The following is a 19,660-nucleotide window of genomic DNA, read 5'->3' on the forward strand; positions in this document are numbered from 1 at the left end:
TTTCCAGAAGCTTATTGGAATCCTGACGGGTCCGTGTCAGGAATAAACGCGTGACTTATGACGGGGCTACCGGGAGCTTAACCAGACGTGTTCCCATATCCGCACATCTTTGAATAATTGGCAGCGTCCGACGGGGACATTTCTGGAAATCCGTCCAAGAAAAGGTTACGCAAGCAGACGGACGCGAGTTTCACAATCCGCTGGCCTCGTCTCCGGTAATGATCTCGACCCCCTTTTTTCACCATCACAGACGTGAAAGAGCGTAATGGAGCCGAACAAAGCTGCTTGTGTGTGTGTGTGTGTGTGTGGGGCGCAGACGGACACACACAGAGGAGAGCCCCAGTGACGGTTTGTTACCTCTTGATGAGGTCCTGGTCTGTGATTCCTGGGGGAGGTGGTCCAATCTGAGCTTTATTAGGCCTTATTGAGCTGTGTGCAGGCAGGTGTGTGTGTGTGTGTGTGTGTGTGTGTGTGTGTGTGTGTGTGTGTGTGTGTGTGTGTGTGTGTGTGTGTGTGTGTGTGTGTGTGTGTGTGTGTGTGTGTGTGTGTGTGTGTGTGTGTGTGTGATTTCTCAATCAAAAGCATTGGGCAAAGCCTTATGGGTAATTTTGTGCATCCCTGTGTGAGGTTGTGTTGTGGATAACACTGTGGCCTGTTTGTCGCTCCTCCTTTGGATTATCGGTTTATATTCTGTTGCTTCATGATGATAAATGGTTTGTTTTCATATTTCTCAATGGGAATAAAGAAAAAGACAAATAAAAGAAGAAGTTAAATTATGATTATTGTCTCCATGAATATATTCGTGTTGTGAACGTTGACATTCTGTTAACTCCTGAATATTCAGAACGGACTTTCAACCCAGGATGTTGCCTCACAGGCATTTAATAAACACTATGCGGATGACATTTCCGGAGGCTAGTGGCGCATAATGAGCAGGAAGTTGTGCTGCTAAATGTTTAAGCGTGCCCCCTAGAGGCCATCGTATTGAAAACACTTACGGTTGGCAGAGTTTGATGAGGTCCTGGTCGGTGGTGCCGGGTGGCAGGCCGCGGATGTACAGGTTGGTCTTACTCAGCTGCTCCGCCCCTCCCTGGCTGCAGCTGTTGGTGCTGGGGCTGGGCGGAGCCATGGGGTGAGGGGGAGGAGCATAGGGCTGCTGCGGAAACAAGGAAGGATGGTTTTAGTATCAAAAGACGACACAAAAATCAAACAATTCTGAGAAGCAAAGAAGACAAAGAAGAAGAAACCAGGAAGTGAATCTTCATTTGCGCATAACGGTTTTAAATGTTGCTGCTTTCCATTCACACCCTCACATCTAGTTCCAATACGCTGTAAAATAATTTGCACCTCCAGAGGTGTGATGTCTCAAAGTAGCCTGTTTCATAAATAGATTTCCCATCTTTTCCGTCTCATCCTGGACGCATTTGGAAATGGATTTGACATCCAATCGGGTTTGAAAAGAGAGGAGGAAAGGACTTTAGGGCGTTCCTGACATCAGGTTAGCTCTTCACTTCTTTTCAGGCAGGTGTCATGATGTCACTTGGAGGACGAATCACATTTAAAACCTCAAAAATGGTCAAAAAACATTTTGGGATGGAATTTAATCCAGAAAATTTTGTTGGAACGCCAAAATAATCCGACCCGGGGTGAAAAGGTGATACGTTGCCATGGGACCCTAAAATGCCGCTGCATGAACGTTGATGAACAGTTGAACGCTGAGCATCAGTCAGACAGGTCAGGTGTGGTATACGTCAATAACAACAACAACAACATAAACAACAACAACAACAACACAAACATGGTGTACAATAAAAAAAACAAACAGGTGAAGCTGCAGCCCTAAACGTCCCCCCCTCCCTCCAGGAATGATGTGTCTGCTCTGCTGTTATCGTAGATTTATGGTATAGCAGTCAGCCCCCCCCCTCTCCATCAACCCCCCCACCTCGCCGGCTCATAGCCCATTTATATCTCTATTGCAGGGCCACTCCACATCCTGACAGAGAGAGAACCGGGGGCCTGTGGGCACGAGTGGAGATGGAGGGAAGAGGAAGAGGAGGAGGAGAGGAGGATGCACAAGGCAATAAAGTGAGTAATGGATGACATGGAAGAGGAAAAATGGATGGGAGAGAGAGAGAGTGGGGGAGGGGGGGGACAGGACTAAATACCACCAGCAGCCCCAGTTAACCACATTAACCCACAGAGAAGGACCCCATACTAGGCTGAAAACGAACCCACACACCCCCACACACACACACACACACACACACACCATTAGCCCTCCATTCCGCCCCACACGTTAGCGGCGGCTGCCGAGGCATGGCTGATTTGATGCGCTATTTTAAGCGTGTGTGTGTGTGTGTGTGTGTGTGTGTGTTGCCTCCCCCCCTCACACAAAGAGCCGGGGACCCTGGAGCGTGAAGGGGGGAGCGACGTCCATCAATGGTCGGCCAATTACCATGCTGAGCTAAGTGGAACTGATGGACAGCCACTCGCCGCGCCCGACGCATACTCTACACACTCACACCGGCGCCACCTGAACCACAGTTGTCACACGGCGGGGACGGCGCCGCGGGGTCCGTCCGGTTAGCATGTTAGCTACTTTAGCTAACTCCAGATTCATTTCATCTGTCAAACGTCAAAAAACGTCCCTCTGGTGTGTGACCTGAATCCGACAGGCATCCGTCCGGTTGGAGTCCCCTCCACACGCCGCGGCGATAGCCTCGCATCGCCGCCGCGGCGCAATAGACGAATCTTAATCTCTGGAGTGCCCCCCCCGGGAGTTATTTTCAGTGGAATGTTCACAGCTGCAGTCCGAAGCATTCACCCCCCCAACCCACCGGCTCAAAGGCTTAAATTATACCCAGAGTGCTTTGCACATTTTGTGACACGTACAAATTCAGGAGCAGGAAAGATGCAGCGCGGAGCTGCTGTCAGCGATGAAGGTTAATTGAAAGCCTCTCTCGTTCTCCGACTTTCTTTTTTTTGTTTCACTCCTCTTCCTCCTCCTCCTCCTCCTCCTCCTCCTCTCCAAGCTTGGCTTGAATCCTGGGCTGTGGAATTCATGTGTCCCGCCCTATCGATTTGCTTTCATTTTTTAAGGTCAGAAGCTGAAATCTTACACAATGAGGCGTAGAGGGTCACAACCAGCCCATTACTTACAGCGCCGGGCGAGGAGGCGGCAAGGGGAGGTATCCAAGGGGAAAGAAAAGAGGCCGGAGGAGTCCCCCGGGATGAAGAACCGAGTGGGCGCCAGAGGTTTTAGAGAGACGGTGACGGCCTGTTGGACGGCGAGCCGGGGTGAGTGGGTTTACTGGAAGCTTCTGGAGGAGTAGCGCTCAAACGTTTCCCTTGAGTCACCGCCAAAGAGTTTGTAAGTCTGCACTTTTTAGGAAGGCGTTGGGACGCATTTGACGCAGGAAAACACGCCGCTAGCATGACGGAAAAGCTCGGAAAAGTGTCGCTTGATCCGGTTGGCTACGACGAAAGTTAACAACCTCAACCCGGGCGGTTCCGCGCTGGGATTCTCGACCTTGACGCTCGACAAAAAGGGGCGGGATGAGGTGTGACGATTGGAGGAGAGGGTTGATGGAGAACACGAGAGCAACAAGTTAGAAAGAAAGACAGAAAATTTGGGAGGGGGGTTGGGGCACTTCAAAAAACCTGCAGGTGGTAAATGAGAAAAATCTTCACCCTGCCCGCCCCCACCGCCCCGTCCGGCTGCGACACGCCGCCGCTGAGGCTTACGGGGGATTTCAATTTGCTGCTCTGTACGTTGGACGGGTTGAATGGTTTATACGGTCCCAATTTACCGAGTCTAGCAGGAATGGGGGGGAATGGGGTGGTGGTATGTGGGGGGGGGGGGCTGGCAGCCTCCATGACATTCCAGGCGATGTTTATGACTGTATTAAGTGAGGAGGATAAATCGAGTACATGTTGCATCGGAGGAGAGCAGCAAGTTCACGCATCCACACGAGGACACACTCGTCTGTTGTTGTTTATTGTTTACATGTTTGTGTTTACACAACATCTTTATGTCGATACTCGTGACCCCCGTTTCATTCTGCATTATGGATGCCACATTAAGAGTATGTTCCATCCATCCATCCATCCATCATGTACAGACATGATAAAAACAACCACTTTTTATACCATGTTCTATTTTTTAAAAAGTTTAATTTCTCAATCTGTACAAAAAAACGTTCAATTTTTATAGATTAAATTTTTAAAAACAGATGACTCCCTCCCGTCTTTGTCCTCCATTGCTCCCGTCATGCGGATAATATTACCGAAGCAGGAAATGAAAACTTTGGGAGAGGCGTTGAAATGGAGAAAAGAGGGCGTCGCCGCAATCATCCGACTGGAAACAGGGATGTGGCTCCCTTCCTTCCTGCTGGGCGGGGCTTCACACCGTAATTGGCTCTGACTTAGTGAAAACTAGCCCAACGCCAGCGGGAGGCCGGACGAAGCCACACCCATTAACGGACCCCATTCCTACGAAGGGACTCCGGAGACGGGTCCCCGCGTGTGTCGAAGCGTAAGTTCGTGTGTATGCGTGGTTTTTGTGTGTTTGTGCTGGATGAGTCACTCCTGCCACACAGACACACACAAGAAAACCTGCCACCAAAAATGACAAGCAGTCTCCTGAAACTGAAGAAAAAAGCCTCTCAGCTCATCCTCCATTAATTCATGCTGGCAAAGTCTCTGCAAAGACTCTTAAAGATGACGCCGTCCCAGAGGCATCGCCTCCAAACTGCCACAACTAACAGCTCGCTTGGCGGTGGGTCGGCGGCTTTCGCAGCAGCCCCCACCAGCAAAAGAGTAACCCAAATCCCGCCCCCCATCCATCCATCCTCCAAACCTTTAGCCCTTAAACACGTGTTCTGAGAAGCGTGGCTGCATCTCAATGTCAAGACAAGAGGGAGGGGCCGTTGGAGACAGGAAGTAGATTTCACCCCCCTCCCCCCACCTCTCTCGCAGTAAAACCATAGCCAGAGGAGTGAATATCAAATCATGCTCAATACATCTGGTAAGGCAGCGCAAGTGATGCTATGGCTAAACGCTAATGCTGATGTGGAGACAAACAAAACGCAGGGAGGCGGAGCTTCATGGGTCGAATTAAGAGAATAAGAAATGTTCCATCGACATGAGGAGAGGGACGAGCAATGATATCGTCCACGCCGGTAGAATCCATACAAGTCTGGATTTACAGTTCAAACATCTGTATCCTGCAGAAAGATTATAAAATTTTGTTGAATTTTTATTCAATTTGTCGAGAAAATACATTTTGGGACAATTACTTGTGTCAATCCAGAATGAGAACTCTGCTGCCAGTGGAGATGTCTTTGATTAGTTTTCAAGAAAAGTTTCAAGAAAATCAGGTGAGATTTGTCATAAATGTACTGAAAACAAACAAACAAACAAAAATAACTACCAATTTAACCCCTGATTGAGGGAAATGTTCAAAAAATAGTCATGCATTATAACAGTTCAGTTTAGTAACCTTCATCTTCGAAAAAAATAAAAATAAAAAGACCAAGAAATAGATAAATACATAAACAAACAGAACTATTAAATTAACTCGTGAATGGGGGAAATGTTAGTTGTATAGTACTACAGAACAGTTTGGTAACCTTCATCCTCATCATTAAATAGATAAATAAGTAAATAAGTAAATAAAAAACCAAACAAACCCTTGAACAAGTTAGATGAAGGAGTTAGAAAAAGAGTGGTTTAGTATTGTAGCACAGTTTGGTAACCTTCCTCCTAATGCAGGAGTACAACTCTGCTGCGGACAATGATAATTTTAAATATGCTGATCCCCGGTATCTCTCTCTCTGCCCCTCCCCCACCCCCTCCAACTCTTGCCCGACTCTTCCTTGGCGATAAGAGCGGGATGCTGTCGTCACGTCGGGACCCCAGACTTACAATAAGGGCCACGTCTTTCCCAGAGCGTGGAGATAGGAGGGGGACATTATCTGACACGAGGTAAACAAGATGTTCTTTATGTTGCCCCCCCCCCCAGCAGAGCAGGGGGGGTCGCAGGAAGAAGAAGCAGTGTCAGGTCTGGAATGCATCAGTTCACATCAGGATCTGAACTGAGAATGGGTTATTTGTGTCGGCTTGTTCACATTAAAGCACGATTGTAAAATGCTGGCATCCAAGATGGAATTCTGGAACGCGTTACAATATTTTTTTTCCATCTCTTTCATTTACATTTGTAGGAAATAATTAATTTGCACTGTGGGATCAATAATTAGTCACGAATCAGAACAGTTTAGACGACTCAAAATAAACGGGCGAGGGAAAACAAGGCGAGCGCATGACCCAGAAAAAAAAAAAATTATGTATATATGTATATACATATATATATGTGTGTGTATGTATATATATGTTTGTTTTTTTGCCAAGAAGGCCTTTTTATCAGAAAGATTTTGGGAGAAAAAGAAGTGAAATTCATCACGTCGTAACGTTTCTGTACCCTCGTTATTAATTAAACATGATGCCAAGAGACCAGGGGGGTGTTAAATATCCGTTTCCTTCTTACGGTTGTCCCAAAAAGGATGTTTACAGTGTTAAATTAATCCCTTAACATTTCATATTCTTGTTTAGGACCGGAGACAAGCACACATTTCCTGCCACGTCACAAAAACAAGTCAACGACAAACACGCCAGTGCACCTTTTAGGTTTATAAGGCTCTTCTGGCGACCGTAAACCGGGTTCAAATCGGACATTAAGGGTCTCGGTGTTTGTCCACGGCCGTTTGGAGGGTCTGGGATGGGGGGAGCAGAAGGGGGCCAGCGGGCAGAGCCAAAGTGGAACTCAATGGACATAAATATTTGGGCTGATTTGTCATCATTGCAGCCAGCTGGGTCCGTTTGTACGCTGGCCGGTGTGGGGGTGGAGACGGCGAGATGGATGGAACAACAAAATGGGAGGATAGGGACACTCATTTAAAGAGCAAGAGGACAGATTATGTTTGGGGAGCACAAAAAAAGTAAACTGAAGTATCCAACTGAGTCTGAACTGGGACCGGGAAACTCGGAGCCGATCCGCCGACTATTCTCTGCAGATGACTAATGGTTCTATCCTAATGCGCAGGTGCGGGACCAGATCGGCGTGATCCATCAAGTCGTCCTGCTGGTGCGTAGGTTCTCTGAAGGTCTTTGAGTCGCCAGCAGTCGTTGCCCAAATTCACTGAAGCAGCCAATCATTTGTTGCCTTGAAGTGATAGTTTATGATACGCATGAGAGAAACTATGTTCTCCTTCCCCGTGAGTCGGGTCTGCTTTTTCACAGGAAGTCTGAGTCAAGGCAAAGGAAGCCACAACTCCACGAGACAAATGCATGTCCCATCCGGTCGTGCTTCCTGAATAACAAACCTCTTTCAGTTTCTCTTTCATAAAGTCTATGTTTAGATATATCCTCTGTGTCCGACGGACTCTGCTTCCCTGATCCAGGACGGCCGAGATGTTGACTGATCGCCTTGGCTAAATGACCAGCGAGATGGCTGACCGGCCGATGAGTTATCGCCGGGTTGAAGGGGATGCCAAGCAGAGTGAGGGAGTAGAAGAGGGGGGGGGGGAAACGGGGGACAGATTGGACTGAGGGGGGGGGGGTTGAGCCGTCCCACAACCACATTAGTAACTCCTCTCTCCTGACAAAAAAAATCTGGCTCCTCTTCCCCCCGAAGGTCGGCAGTGATCAAAATTACAAACAAGCCTGTAATGGTTGCAGGAGGTGCTCGGAGGTCTGCGGCGGAGTCCCAGCATGCTTCACTGCATGTCCACATATTAGTGTTTGCGTAACAGAGTCATGTGAACACAAACAGAAATGCAGTCGAGGCGTTAGCACGCTAACATGGCTCGTCATGTACCTGTATGTCTGGACAGACTGAAGATGACGGGTCTGGTTTAGGTTTGTCCCTGTTATAGGATGCTAAAGATAATATGTGACAGGCTAACAATAGGTAGTTGTTGATGTGATTTGGTGATATTTAAATGAATATTACAAAAATACTTATATATTCTATTGTTTCCATTTGAGGAGAAATGTTAACAAATGGAAATGAATTACATACAATTTAGACAATTCAGTACAATTTTGATGTTTGGATAAGCAAAATTTACTTGACTGTTTCCATTTGTTGTGACATTTTCTCCCATTTCATGATATTTTAGAGGCAAAAAATTAAATAGAATTTAAATTACTTTATTTTTATGCCAATCAGACACCAAACAGAGCCATCCAATAATCAGAATACCCGATCATCGCCTGTCATATGTAGCATCATCGTTATTCCATTTGCATACACCGTATGCTAATGCTAGCGGATAAATATATCTCCTATAAAGTTTTTTCTCTTTCTGCTTATAGGTGTGTGAAACACACAACAAAAACACACACATACACACACAACTATGCACATATTGGGGTTGAAATGACAAACAAAAAAAAAACAGCTGCAAACTAGCTACTGCAAACCAGCGCCGACACACGGGTGACTGCATATATGAACACAAGCAAACAAAAGATGAAAAGATAAGATCCACACTCATGCAGATGTGTGTAAAAATATGCATAACGAAGGACACGCCTCCTCTTCCTCGCTTTGAATACTCATTTTCTTTTCCATGCAAAGTAGCTGCACGAGGTCTAGAATGTCACTCCTGACCCCCGAGGAATATACTCACTGAAGCGTCTCTGACAATTGCCAGACTAAATACGAGCAATAAACACCAGCCGCCGCTGTGGCAGGAAGGCTTGAGACAGCCATAACAAATCAGCCAGGGAGCAGGGAATGTTGGGTTTGCGGTGGTTTATGGGGATATTTTATGACGCACATCTGAAAAGCAAATCCGTGGATTTTGTACTGGGATCCAAACCGAGCGGTCCGCCGCTAAAATCAGGTGCACAGGAAGCAGGAAGAGGATGCTGATGCTCAAACACTTAAAAAAACGAACATACAGGATTTGTAAAACAGGATAATCAAACGACTACTGGGGACGTATTCCTTTTGATTATTATTTACATGTTTGCTTGGGACTAAATTTAAACAAGGCACAAAGAGACTCAGGTATCTAGTTATTTCTCCACACGACGACTGTGAAAAACATTATTGTGTGAAAACCCAAATGGCTCTGAAATGGAACATTATCCAGCCATTCTGTAATTGCAAGGCGGGCTGTAAATGAGATTTTGATGGATGTGAACTCCTGGATGAATCGTAGAAAAGGTCGTGCAGCAGCAGGCAATCAAACAAACACGCATGTTTTTTCCTCTTTTTTTTTTTTCCAAATGAGAAAGTTAAAAAAAAGAAAAGAAGAAAAAGATGAAAAAAAACCATCTTGGATTTTTTTTTAAACATCTTTGAAAATAAATACCGCTGATAATTATACAAATGACTGATGCTACGCTTTAAAATTAAATCGACACCTGAAAACAGTTTAGATTATAGTCTTTGAAATGAGTCATTTTAACATCTGTTCAAATAAATCACTCATTAACTTTGTGGTGTGAAGTAATGACATTCCAGTTAACGTAATTTACTGATAAATAAGTAAATCACTTAATTATAACACAAAGCAACAAAAAAAGTCTCTGAAGAGAAGATATTGTTTGACTACATGAAACTACTTTATCCATCCTGCATGAGACGTTAAACTATCACAAAACCCTGTTCCACGTCCCATTTTTTTCCCCCAATTTAGGGGGTTTTGGGGCTTTTTTACAAGGCTGGAACGGATTGAAATGATTTTAGTTATTTTTAATGGGGAGAAGTTCGACTCATGAGTTCAGTCACAGAACAGTTCTACTGTAGGTTCTACTGTATTTCCAGGGAAGACGCCAAGGATTAGCGTGACCTCACCTCTTGAACACAGTTTGTTTCTGAGGTTAAATTGTCTCAATCGTCCACCTTAACGTCTGATAAATTACTCGGCTTAAACGTCTCATTTCGTGGAACTTTCTTCAGGTCTAAACAACCATACCGTGGATGTCATGCCCCTGTAACCGAATTCATCCCTGGCTAGTCCTCCATCCATCCTCTCTTCACCTCCTCCAATCCCTTCAGTCAGCTCTCATCTATCCGTAAATCCATCCAATCCTCCACTGTCTGCTTGTCCTCCATGTCTCCTTCCTTCTCCTCCCTTCTCCCTGTCTAACAACCATGGGGGTGGTGGTTTTTTGCATAGTGTTGAGCAGAGTTTAGTAGGACAAAGTAGATGCGGTGCCAGATTCCGTTGAGCAACTACCCCCCTACGAGTGATAGGAGCATTGCTCAAATCAGAAAACCCTCGGATCTATCCGCCTCCTAGAGACGGAGCTTCGATGCCTTCAGCCGCCAAGACTATGCAGGGGATTATTTTAGTCAGGGTCAAGAGAACAATGCAGTATTGTCACATGTGGAGAACCACCGCTTGGCATGAGCCAGCAAAAAGTTTCAAGTCAAACAACTCAAACATCCACCGATTTCCCTTTGCGTTGGCCGACTTCTACCAAAGCAGTCCCACCTGAAACCGTTGCAAACCAGACTCTGACAACCACATCCAGCCTTCATCATTTCTGATCCCAAGGCACGTTGGCATGAGCGCTGAGTTACAGGCTCTTCAGAAGTGCCTCTCCGAGTGATTTAAGGCGAGCGAGTCGGCCTCTTCTGGGCAGACCATCCCCAGCTGTCAATCCCGTGACTTACTGGAAACCACGGGAGGATGATCTGTGTTTCCTCGTTCCCAAAGGCAGAGTCCAATCAGTGGAGGTGCGAGGCTCCTTCCAAATGTGTCACAATCATGTGATAAATAAAGTCAGCGCCATTGCAGCCCTCCAGAGCGAGCGAGAAATAAGACAGCCGAGGGGGAAGGTAGACAGAAGTAGAAAAAGGAAGATGGACAGCGAGGCAAACGTCTGCCAAAGGAGAAAAGGTGCAGCACCGGAGTTGTCCAGATCTTGGTAGCATGATTTATTCATGAGATTAGTCACCATGGCTTTGGAACAGGTGAGTGTAATAGTCTCATGTTACCCCCTCGGCCGACTGTTTGCCTCAGTGACTCCGGCCTGCTGAGCTCTTCTCAGGCGGCTGGAGGAGTTCAATGAAAGCAACGCTCGGACAGGGGAAGGGATCGCAGCCAGTTTGGATAAACACCGGCCAGCTGGGTTCAAGCAGGTTAGCCCAAACTCAACGGTGATGCTACCGCTACACGGATATCTTCAAAGGCCATTCAGACCACTTCCTGCTCGAGCGGCGCTGAGCGATGGTTTATTGTTCTTTCAGGTTTGTCTGGCTTAGCTAGGAAAGAGATTTTCTCGGACTCTCACCTTGTGGTCTCCTGGTATGTTCCGTATCTGCTCATATAGCACTTCAGAAATCTAATCAAACATAACGGTGACCATGAACTCCAGGAAGAGATGTACAATCAGCCCGCATCAGCAAACTAGTCGTTAGCCACTTTCTGAATCAAAGCCTGGTATTAAAGGGGAGTTGCTCAAGACTCTCTTCAACGAGGACCCCTGACTGAGCTGCACCATCTCAAAACATCTCTCTGAAAACTGATTAGTCATCATCATGAAGTACTTTTTTATGTCTCCTTTTGTAAATTCATGAGGCTATTTGGACTTTTTCTCTTCTGTTTTTATGGTTTCACCCTTGAGTGTATCGCTCACGCAACTCAAATGAAAAACAGTCGTCGGAACACAAAGACGGACTTCGGAAACCTCTCTCTGTCCGCGAATGAACCGGTTGGGTATTTTATTGCATTTCAAATTTGAATTCTTTATTTTTTATTCACAACCAAAACATCACCTCACAGCGCCCCTCCAAGGTAGAATAGCAATCGAGGCTGTCCGTTCCTTTCGGCGTTTCTGTTTTCGCAGCCCGACATAATATTTTCATAAACCGGAGACATTAAAGATGAAAATCAGCGGTGGTCTGGACTATTGTATTTGCTGAAAGGTTTCTAAACTATTTATTTTCCCTCCGACGGAGACTTTCATGAGATGATAGCGGTGGACTGTTTTTGTTGTGGTGCGCAAACCCCCCGCCCCCCTCCATTCTTTGGCTGAATGTGGGGGCCGGTCTCTGAGAGCACTGTGCTGGCTCTATTGTACCGCCACACAGATTACCACATGAACAGGAAGCTCCTCAGTGCAGTCACCCGCCTGGCGGCAGACTACCTCTTTAAAAACCCAAGACAGCAGAGTCATTGTGAAGGGCCCCGCCCGCCACTGTGGACGGACATTACCATCACAATAATCCTCGCCATGTGTAATTTCAGACACCCGGCGGTTGACGAGAAGGCGAAGCTTGCCACATGGAGAAAGACGTTGCCAGAGCTGGATGGCATCCTTTCTTTGGTGGTCAAAGAAGAATGTGTTCAAAATGCATAATTAATTAGCTGGAGGCTGCTTGGCATCGACTTCCACAAGAGGCCCCAACTCATCTGGCAACTGTCCCGTCAGCCTGGGGGTATTTTAAGACTCATCTCAAGGCTCAGCTGTTGTAATCCAGGGTAAACCGGCCCCAAACAGGTATCTCTGATATTTCGTGAACGGACACAGATAGAATTTTATCTGAAGGGACATTTAAATAAACATTAGGAACAGCAGACAAAGTGAAAAACCCTCAGACGGTTTGATGTTGTTGTTGTTTTGGGGGGGGAGGCAACAGCTGGATGACAGGTGTAGGAGAGAAGACTGACGATAATGAGGCTGAGTCATGATTTGGGAAAAGTTAACAGTTGTGGACAACTTTCTCCAGACTGAAACTTCAGTTATCTCCAGCATCTCAGATTGGGCTTCATGGGCAGCGTGGAATCACAAAGAAAGTCGACACGAATCCGCTCAAAGACAAAGTAAGCAGATCAAGAAAACGCCGTGGCAGCTGTCTCCGACATGGAGCGCTCTGAATCTCCAGACTTCTGAAGAGAGCTTATTTTTGCTTCCCAAAAAACTAAATTTAGAGAATCGATTGAGCCAAAAAACCTTTATGATCGACGACAACTTTTGCTCCCTCGGCAGACAACAGCGATATCTCACTTTCTATCCTTTTTCGGAAACCGCTGTCAATTTTGGTATCTTTCATGTTGCCACAAACCCAACATAGCCCCAACCCCTCGATATCCGGCAATCCCCTTGAACAAAAGTAGGAGGGGTAGCGGTTTTAAACGTAGTCTAACCTCGAGCAAGGGAACAACAAAGAAGGAAACACTACATCTCAAGTCAGCTAAAGGGCACTCCAGCTATTCCACAGACAAAGAGGACCATGCTTAACGTATCTCACCAAACGGATATTGAACCAGCCATTTCCTCGTACGAGCAAACGGCCGTGTAGGCAGTCAGGAACTCTATTTAGAGACATCACAGGGACCAGTATTCTCTTCTCGCCTCGTTCCCTCCAGCTAAACAATAAATAACTAAATCACAACACACTTAAAAACCCCGTCATGCCACAATATCCACACATACCCCCCCTCTCAACAGTCCCACCCGTCTTAACGGCTCTGAATTATTTCAATTCTGCAGGAAGGGCGAGAAAAAAAAAAAGTCATTCATATAAAGTAATCAGTCTTGGCTCCTTCTTTTTCCCTGCAACCGACTTATTTGACAACTCCTCTACATTAAACAGCCCACTGGTGAAAAGAGAGGAGAAAAAAATCAAAGGAATGCATCCAATTATTCATGCATAATGATAGCTCTGTTATCAAGCAAGGCGGGGCGCTCCCACACAAAACAGTTCTCCTTCCCCCCGTCTAATACATCTTAAGTACTGACAAACGCCAGGAGTCACATTTGACGGGCACCTCATTTCGTAGCGTTCCTGTCATTCCCGTGGAGTTATGGTCGGCTGGCGCCACGTCAAAGACGTACAGTATTTATGACGAGGCGATGGAACCCGAGGAACATTAACTTGGTGTTCCCCAAAAAAAAGCAGGCACATTAGCAGACCTTGGCCCGGCGCTATCAAGGGGTCACGCTGGAGGCACCCGAGCTGGTTGGAGCCCCGAATGGAGTGCTAACAAGCAGGCAGGACCCCCCCCCCACTATACAACTATGAAGACCTCCTATATAGACATGAGCTCAAGGTTCACAGCACCTCATTGCCTCGGCTACAACCAGGCAATAAATTCTACAGCGAGAATGAATTGGTTGACCTTGAGGGTAGCCGGTGTTGCAAGTTGCAATCTAATACCCTACATTATCTGTCGCCCCACCACCCCCACAATGTTGTTGTTGGGGGGTTTTTTTTACCATCGGATATACCCGTATCCGAAAATGGTTGCATTTAACCAGTTTGTGGAATGAAAATGATAAGAATCCCCCTCAAAAAGCAAACACCGGAGCGAAGTGTCGTTAAGGGTATTCATATCGGTGCTCAGATGCAGCTGGGGCGCTCAGGTGGTTCGGTCCTCTATCTCGCCCCTTCCGCTGCTGCTCCCGGTCGATGGCCAGCTCTTCATAATTCATCGTCTGAAAGAATCGGCGTGCTCTAATTGGTGGGCAGGCTTAATTCTCCCAGCAGGGACTTGGAAATAAAAGCAGCAAGCAGCTTTTTCCAGGCACAGAGAGAAATAAATGGACTTGCCTCTCTTTGGTTTAAAGTTGAAATGCCCTTTCTGAAATCCGAGGCGCGCCTTGAAAGCCGGAGCAAACAAGCAGCCGAATCAGACGAGCTTTTAAACGCTTTGAGAGTGAAGTGGGATGCATTCACCCTTCAAACCAGACCCGCTCTTGCTCCTCTTCCTCCTCCTCATTCCCCCCACCCCACCCCCGGAGCAGGAAATGGATGCCGGGGTAAAAAGGACACCTCAGATAAAACGCGTTCACAGGTGTTGATTATGCTACTGCATAAAACATCGACGTATGTTCCACAGTCAGCAATCACCGGGTGAAGCATCAGGGGATACGTTTTGTATTGTGCGTGTTATGTAAATGTATTATACATTTATTTATTAGCACAAGGTGGTGCTGATGGGGAGGGTTTAGGACTCACACCTCCTAACATGTCAGGATGGAGCTAATTAGATTCATAGCTAAGGAGAAAAGATGAGAAAGAAGACAAGACTATATTTACGTACTTGAAACTTCCACCTTCGACCACGTTGCTCCATTGCCGAATAACGAGAATAAACGTGAAAAAGAGAAAGTCAAGAGACCTCAACCCGATTCTTTTCACCTTGAGCGGTCCGAGCGCAAACCGATTGGCGAGGCTTCCTTTGCCTCCTTATTGAATTACAAGGCGCCGCCTCAACCCTGCACCGCATTTCAAACGGAACTAATGCGTCTCAGTGTGAGGTGGGGAAGCTTTGCGGTGGTCGGCGTGTTTGGGATAATTACCCTCAACGTGGACGGGATGACTCCTGAACGGGTGCATTCCTTTGTATGACTCCTTTAAACAGCGAAGGTGTGATTCCAGTTTTCCCGTAAAAAAAAAAAGGCGCCTTAATGATGTCACTTGTCTGCAGGCATTGATTTCACCCTCCTGGCTTGTAATTGGAAGAAGAGTAAGTGTCATGTGAAACCACAAGACGAGGGCATTTTTAGATGATAAAATCATCTCTCTTCCAGCGGAGAGGATCCAGAATGATCATTTCAGTATAATTTAGTCGTTCTGATTTTGATTGTAATACCATGAAGCAAAGATTTCTCATTGATGATCCTCGTCTGAGGCGTTTCAATCATCTCATTAAATGTTTTAATAGTGAACAAGTCTCCAGAGTGCAATGAGCATTTGATTTAAAGAACTTTTGTCTATTACAATTTTCTTTTCCAAGGGGAACAAAGGTTGTTTGTAACCGTCTTGAGTCCGAAGAGGAACGGGGGGGGGGGGTATAATGTGATTAAACAAAGCCGGAAACCCCCTCCTAACCCTGGTCATCAAAGGTGAAACCAAACCAGGTTCTATTGAAGGAATGATGGACAGTTTGTAGAAGGTGTTGGAGGGTTTTGCTGCTAAAACATGCACCATATCCCAGCAAGGAGATTGGTTTCTGACTGCAGGCTCAGGGCGACGCTGCCGGGGTCACCCCACAATCTGCACGGGTCAGATCTGAGGCAGCGCTACAAGTCTGTTCCACGTTCTCCATTAACTCGAGGCTCTAAACCGCAACACAAACCTGCTCCGCCAAACAGGAGAACGAAGAGAGAGGCGAGGAGAAGCGGCGGAAAGCAGCACAATTATACTGACAGTGAAAACGAAAAAGAAGCGCTCTTTTACGCATCCTGACAGCTGCTGTTTTCCTTTAAACTCTGTGGTTTGAGCTTCGTATGGGCCTGACGTGACGCCTCCGCTGCCTGGAAACGTATATGGTGCTGGAACTGGTCCCGGGTTCTTCTATTTTCGTCATTTTAAACATTTGAAGGAAAAAGATGTTCTGCCTTACCAGAACTCTGAATGTCAAGAACGCGCCGGACCCCAGAAAAACATTTAAGAGAGTTTCCAAATTACGCCACATACATTTGACAAAAATGACCATCATCAAAATGTTGAAAAGTTATGATGCATTTGCAAGATTTTATGTCTTACGATTTAAAACTTGCATTTTTGTGTCGCCTTTGTTTCGGACAAACCCAAAAATAAAGGAAATGGGTGGACTTTTATGGCGCTCCCGAGTCAGCAAAGTACCGCCAGTCACCTTTATTTTAAACCTCACTCAACCTCAAATGACTCGCCAGAGTCACTTCCTGTCGGGAGGTCATTTCGGGTAGCGCCTGCTCTGAAACATCTAAAACACCGGTGGAGCCAACAGAGATTTCATGCTTACGAGAAGGAAAATAAAAAGCGCACACATCCGAGCCGATCCTGTATCGACTTCTTCTGCTGTGCGACGGGTGGGAAACACAAAAAAGAGTGTTAAACACTGGCGGTTCTGTACGAGACTCACCGCAGTCGTGTTGGCAGCGGTGATGTCATTCCATTGCTTGGAGTTGGGCTTGGAATGTGGCGTACAGGTGTAGCCGCCGCACAATCAGACTCGTCTAAACACAGTCGCACAATAATTACAATAAACAGCTGCGTGCTGTACAATAAATGTCAATGCATTTACCTGGCTGTGTTCTAAGGGAGCTCCAAAACATAATTAAATCAACGCTCGCTGTAATTTTCTTTCCCCTGAAAGCCCAACATTCCATCCTAACAATGGGACCTCACAGGCGCGTATCTGCGAGCGACGCGATGCAGATTTGTGGGGCCTGCAACAATGATCAAGTGTCGGAGACGCGGCGAGGGGCTCGTCGACGACCGCCAACGAAAACAAAACCACGCCAGCGCCATCATGCATCTCCACTCCAACGTGTTTTGGGAAGAACATGAGATGCGTGGGAGCGGGAGCTGACTGCTGTGTCATGTGGGGGCGGGAGGTTTGCGTATGTTTGTGTGTGCATGGAAAGCTATCTGCATGAGTGCATGTATGTGTGTGTGTGTGTGTGTGTGTGTGTGTGTGTGTGGGTGTCCATGCTACATGCCTGCGTGACCGCGGAACAGGAGCTGGGATCTAAAGAACACATGTTTCGGGTCCTTCTGAAACCGGCGCTTTGAGTTGAAGCAATTGTTTGGGTTTGGGTGCGATTTCAAAGACTCGCCCAGGATGAAAGTGCTGAGATTACTCGCTGTATATTTTCCATTTTTGGAAAACCAAACCTCTCGTCGACGTCAAGTTTGAAAGACTCTCGACCGGCTTGTTTTTCACAAGTTAACCGGATCGCAGACGGTTTTTACGTCGACTTCCACTGACGGGGGGGGGGGGGGGGGGGAAATTCCTCAAAGGAGTTTAATGTTCAGTCTTTATCCTTTTTAAATTTAGGATGAAATCTGTCATCTTTTTTCACATGCAAACACTAAAATCTGAAAGGACAAGAGGACAGATGATCAAATATGGTACCAACAAAAACTTTTTTTTTACCTTTATTTTTTTTTAAATTGATCAAAAATGTTAATTTCAAAAATATTCTTGTTCTTAAGACATCCCTAAAACGGGTCTTCGGTCTTGCTCACAATGACGAGTACAATGGCCAAAATTAGATTAAAGACCCCGGGTTAGAATAGACCAGAGGTTCTTTAAAGTCTGCTTGAAAGCTTTTCAGTCCTGGGGGGCGGTTAGGGTTAGGGGGCATGTAGAGACGGTGTGGTAGCTCCAGAAAGACCAGAAGAAAAACCTCTTTAGTCCTGCAGTGGATTTCACAGAGATGTCAGGTTGTAAACTGACTGAATCAGAGTGACGGCAGGATGGGGGGGGGGGGCAATGGGGGTGGGGGGGCAATGGGGGTGGGGGTGGGGGCACAGGATCAGTCAGTCAGGGTGACCTCATGTGTTTGGCACAGGGAATGCCTATCAGGTTTCCCCTCTGCAGATTCCAGCCGGCAAAGCAGCCCCAGGACCCAACCCCCCCACCTTCGGGGCGTGTGTGTGTGTGTGTGTGTGTGTGTGTGTGTGTGTGTGTGTGTGTGTGTGTGTGTGTGTGTGTGTTCGGGCGCATGAGGAGATAATTGCACCTCTGTGTGTGTGGGTGTGTTTGTCTGTGAGAGTGAATGAGATAGAAAGATAAATTATATGAGATAAATTATTCAGAGAGAGAGAGAGAGAGAGAGAGAGAGAGAGAGAGAGAGAGAGAGAGAGAGAGAGAGAGAGAGAGAGGGAGAGAGAGAGAGAGAGAGAGAGAGAGAGAGAGGCTGCAGGAGGGCGAGCTACACGTCAGTCCCCTCAAGTGAACCCAGCGAACCCGACGGGGCGCCCACCCTTCCTCCACGATTAACATCCAGCTCTCTCATGTTTCCTCCCAGGCTGTTGTGCAGGCACACCATAGTATGGGTCATTGTGTGCGTTAGCGCTCCGAAACGGTGCGAAACGTCGCTCACATGCTTCCGTTTAGGCGTTTAAGCGCAATGAAGGAGACGCCGGCAATCAGTTTGGGTTCAAAAAAACCAGTGGGAGATAAATCAGGTGGTCGTCGGCGTAGAGGGAGACGCCGGTTCTGTTTCGGAGTGTTTAAAACACCATATGATGAAGCCAAGAGTTTTGGAAGAAAGGACATTTTTGTAAACTACTATCAACAAAAGGTTTTAGAGCAGAAAACGCGTCTCATTATGTATTAATATCCTGTAACTAAAGACAGAAGGGAGCGTTTTTAGCTCCAACACTGTGACGCCGTCTCGACTCCAGAGCGACGGAATGCTCTTCATGACTTTTATGAAATGAGCTCCAAGAATAAAAGGATTCTTGCAGGAAGGTCAAACGTGCAGACGGCGTCTGGCCGCTTGCGCGGAAGAGAAAACCAATCGGGTCGCTCCGATTAGCCGCGTTTTCCCCAACATGGACAAGATGAGTGTGGGGTTGAGTACAGTGATAACGTCAAGGTGCATAAAGGGAAAACGGACCGCTACGGACCGCGACGCCAGCCAATGCTGCCATGCAGTCATCCCAGTAACGCTATCACACGCAGGCGCTACACAGATGCTATATGCTAGTATATTCCGCCTCGCATTAGCCGCGAGAGCCAAGAACGCTCCGAAACTCCAAGTCGCCCCCCTCCAATCCTAAACAACTCGGAAACGGCGAGTATCAACAGGCGTCTTAACGATTGCACCGGGGGCTGTGACGGAGAACGTTGGCTCGCCATCGCTGAAGTGTTTACCCAGGAAGGTTGGGCGGTGTCAGCCTGGTGATTAATTGCGGACC

The 19,660-nt window shown here is 46.8% G+C and overlaps 1 protein-coding gene across 4 annotated transcripts in view; it reads right to left on the bottom strand.

Moving 5' to 3' along the window:
• The window catches only part of rbms3 (RNA binding motif, single stranded interacting protein), a 166,132-nt gene that overhangs the window by 88,672 nt on the left and 57,800 nt on the right, over positions 1-19,660 (bottom strand). For all 4 annotated transcript variants that reach the window (XM_068332305.1, XM_068332308.1, XM_068332307.1 and 1 more), the window contains one exon: positions 999-1,156. In XM_068332305.1, the coding sequence (XP_068188406.1) occupies positions 999-1,156 (158 nt within the window). The remainder of the gene's footprint in view (positions 1-998; positions 1,157-19,660) is intronic.

The sequence above is a fragment of the Antennarius striatus genome, chromosome 14 (genome assembly GCF_040054535.1).
Source record: "Antennarius striatus isolate MH-2024 chromosome 14, ASM4005453v1, whole genome shotgun sequence".
Classification (NCBI taxonomy): domain Eukaryota; kingdom Metazoa; phylum Chordata; class Actinopteri; order Lophiiformes; family Antennariidae; genus Antennarius; species Antennarius striatus.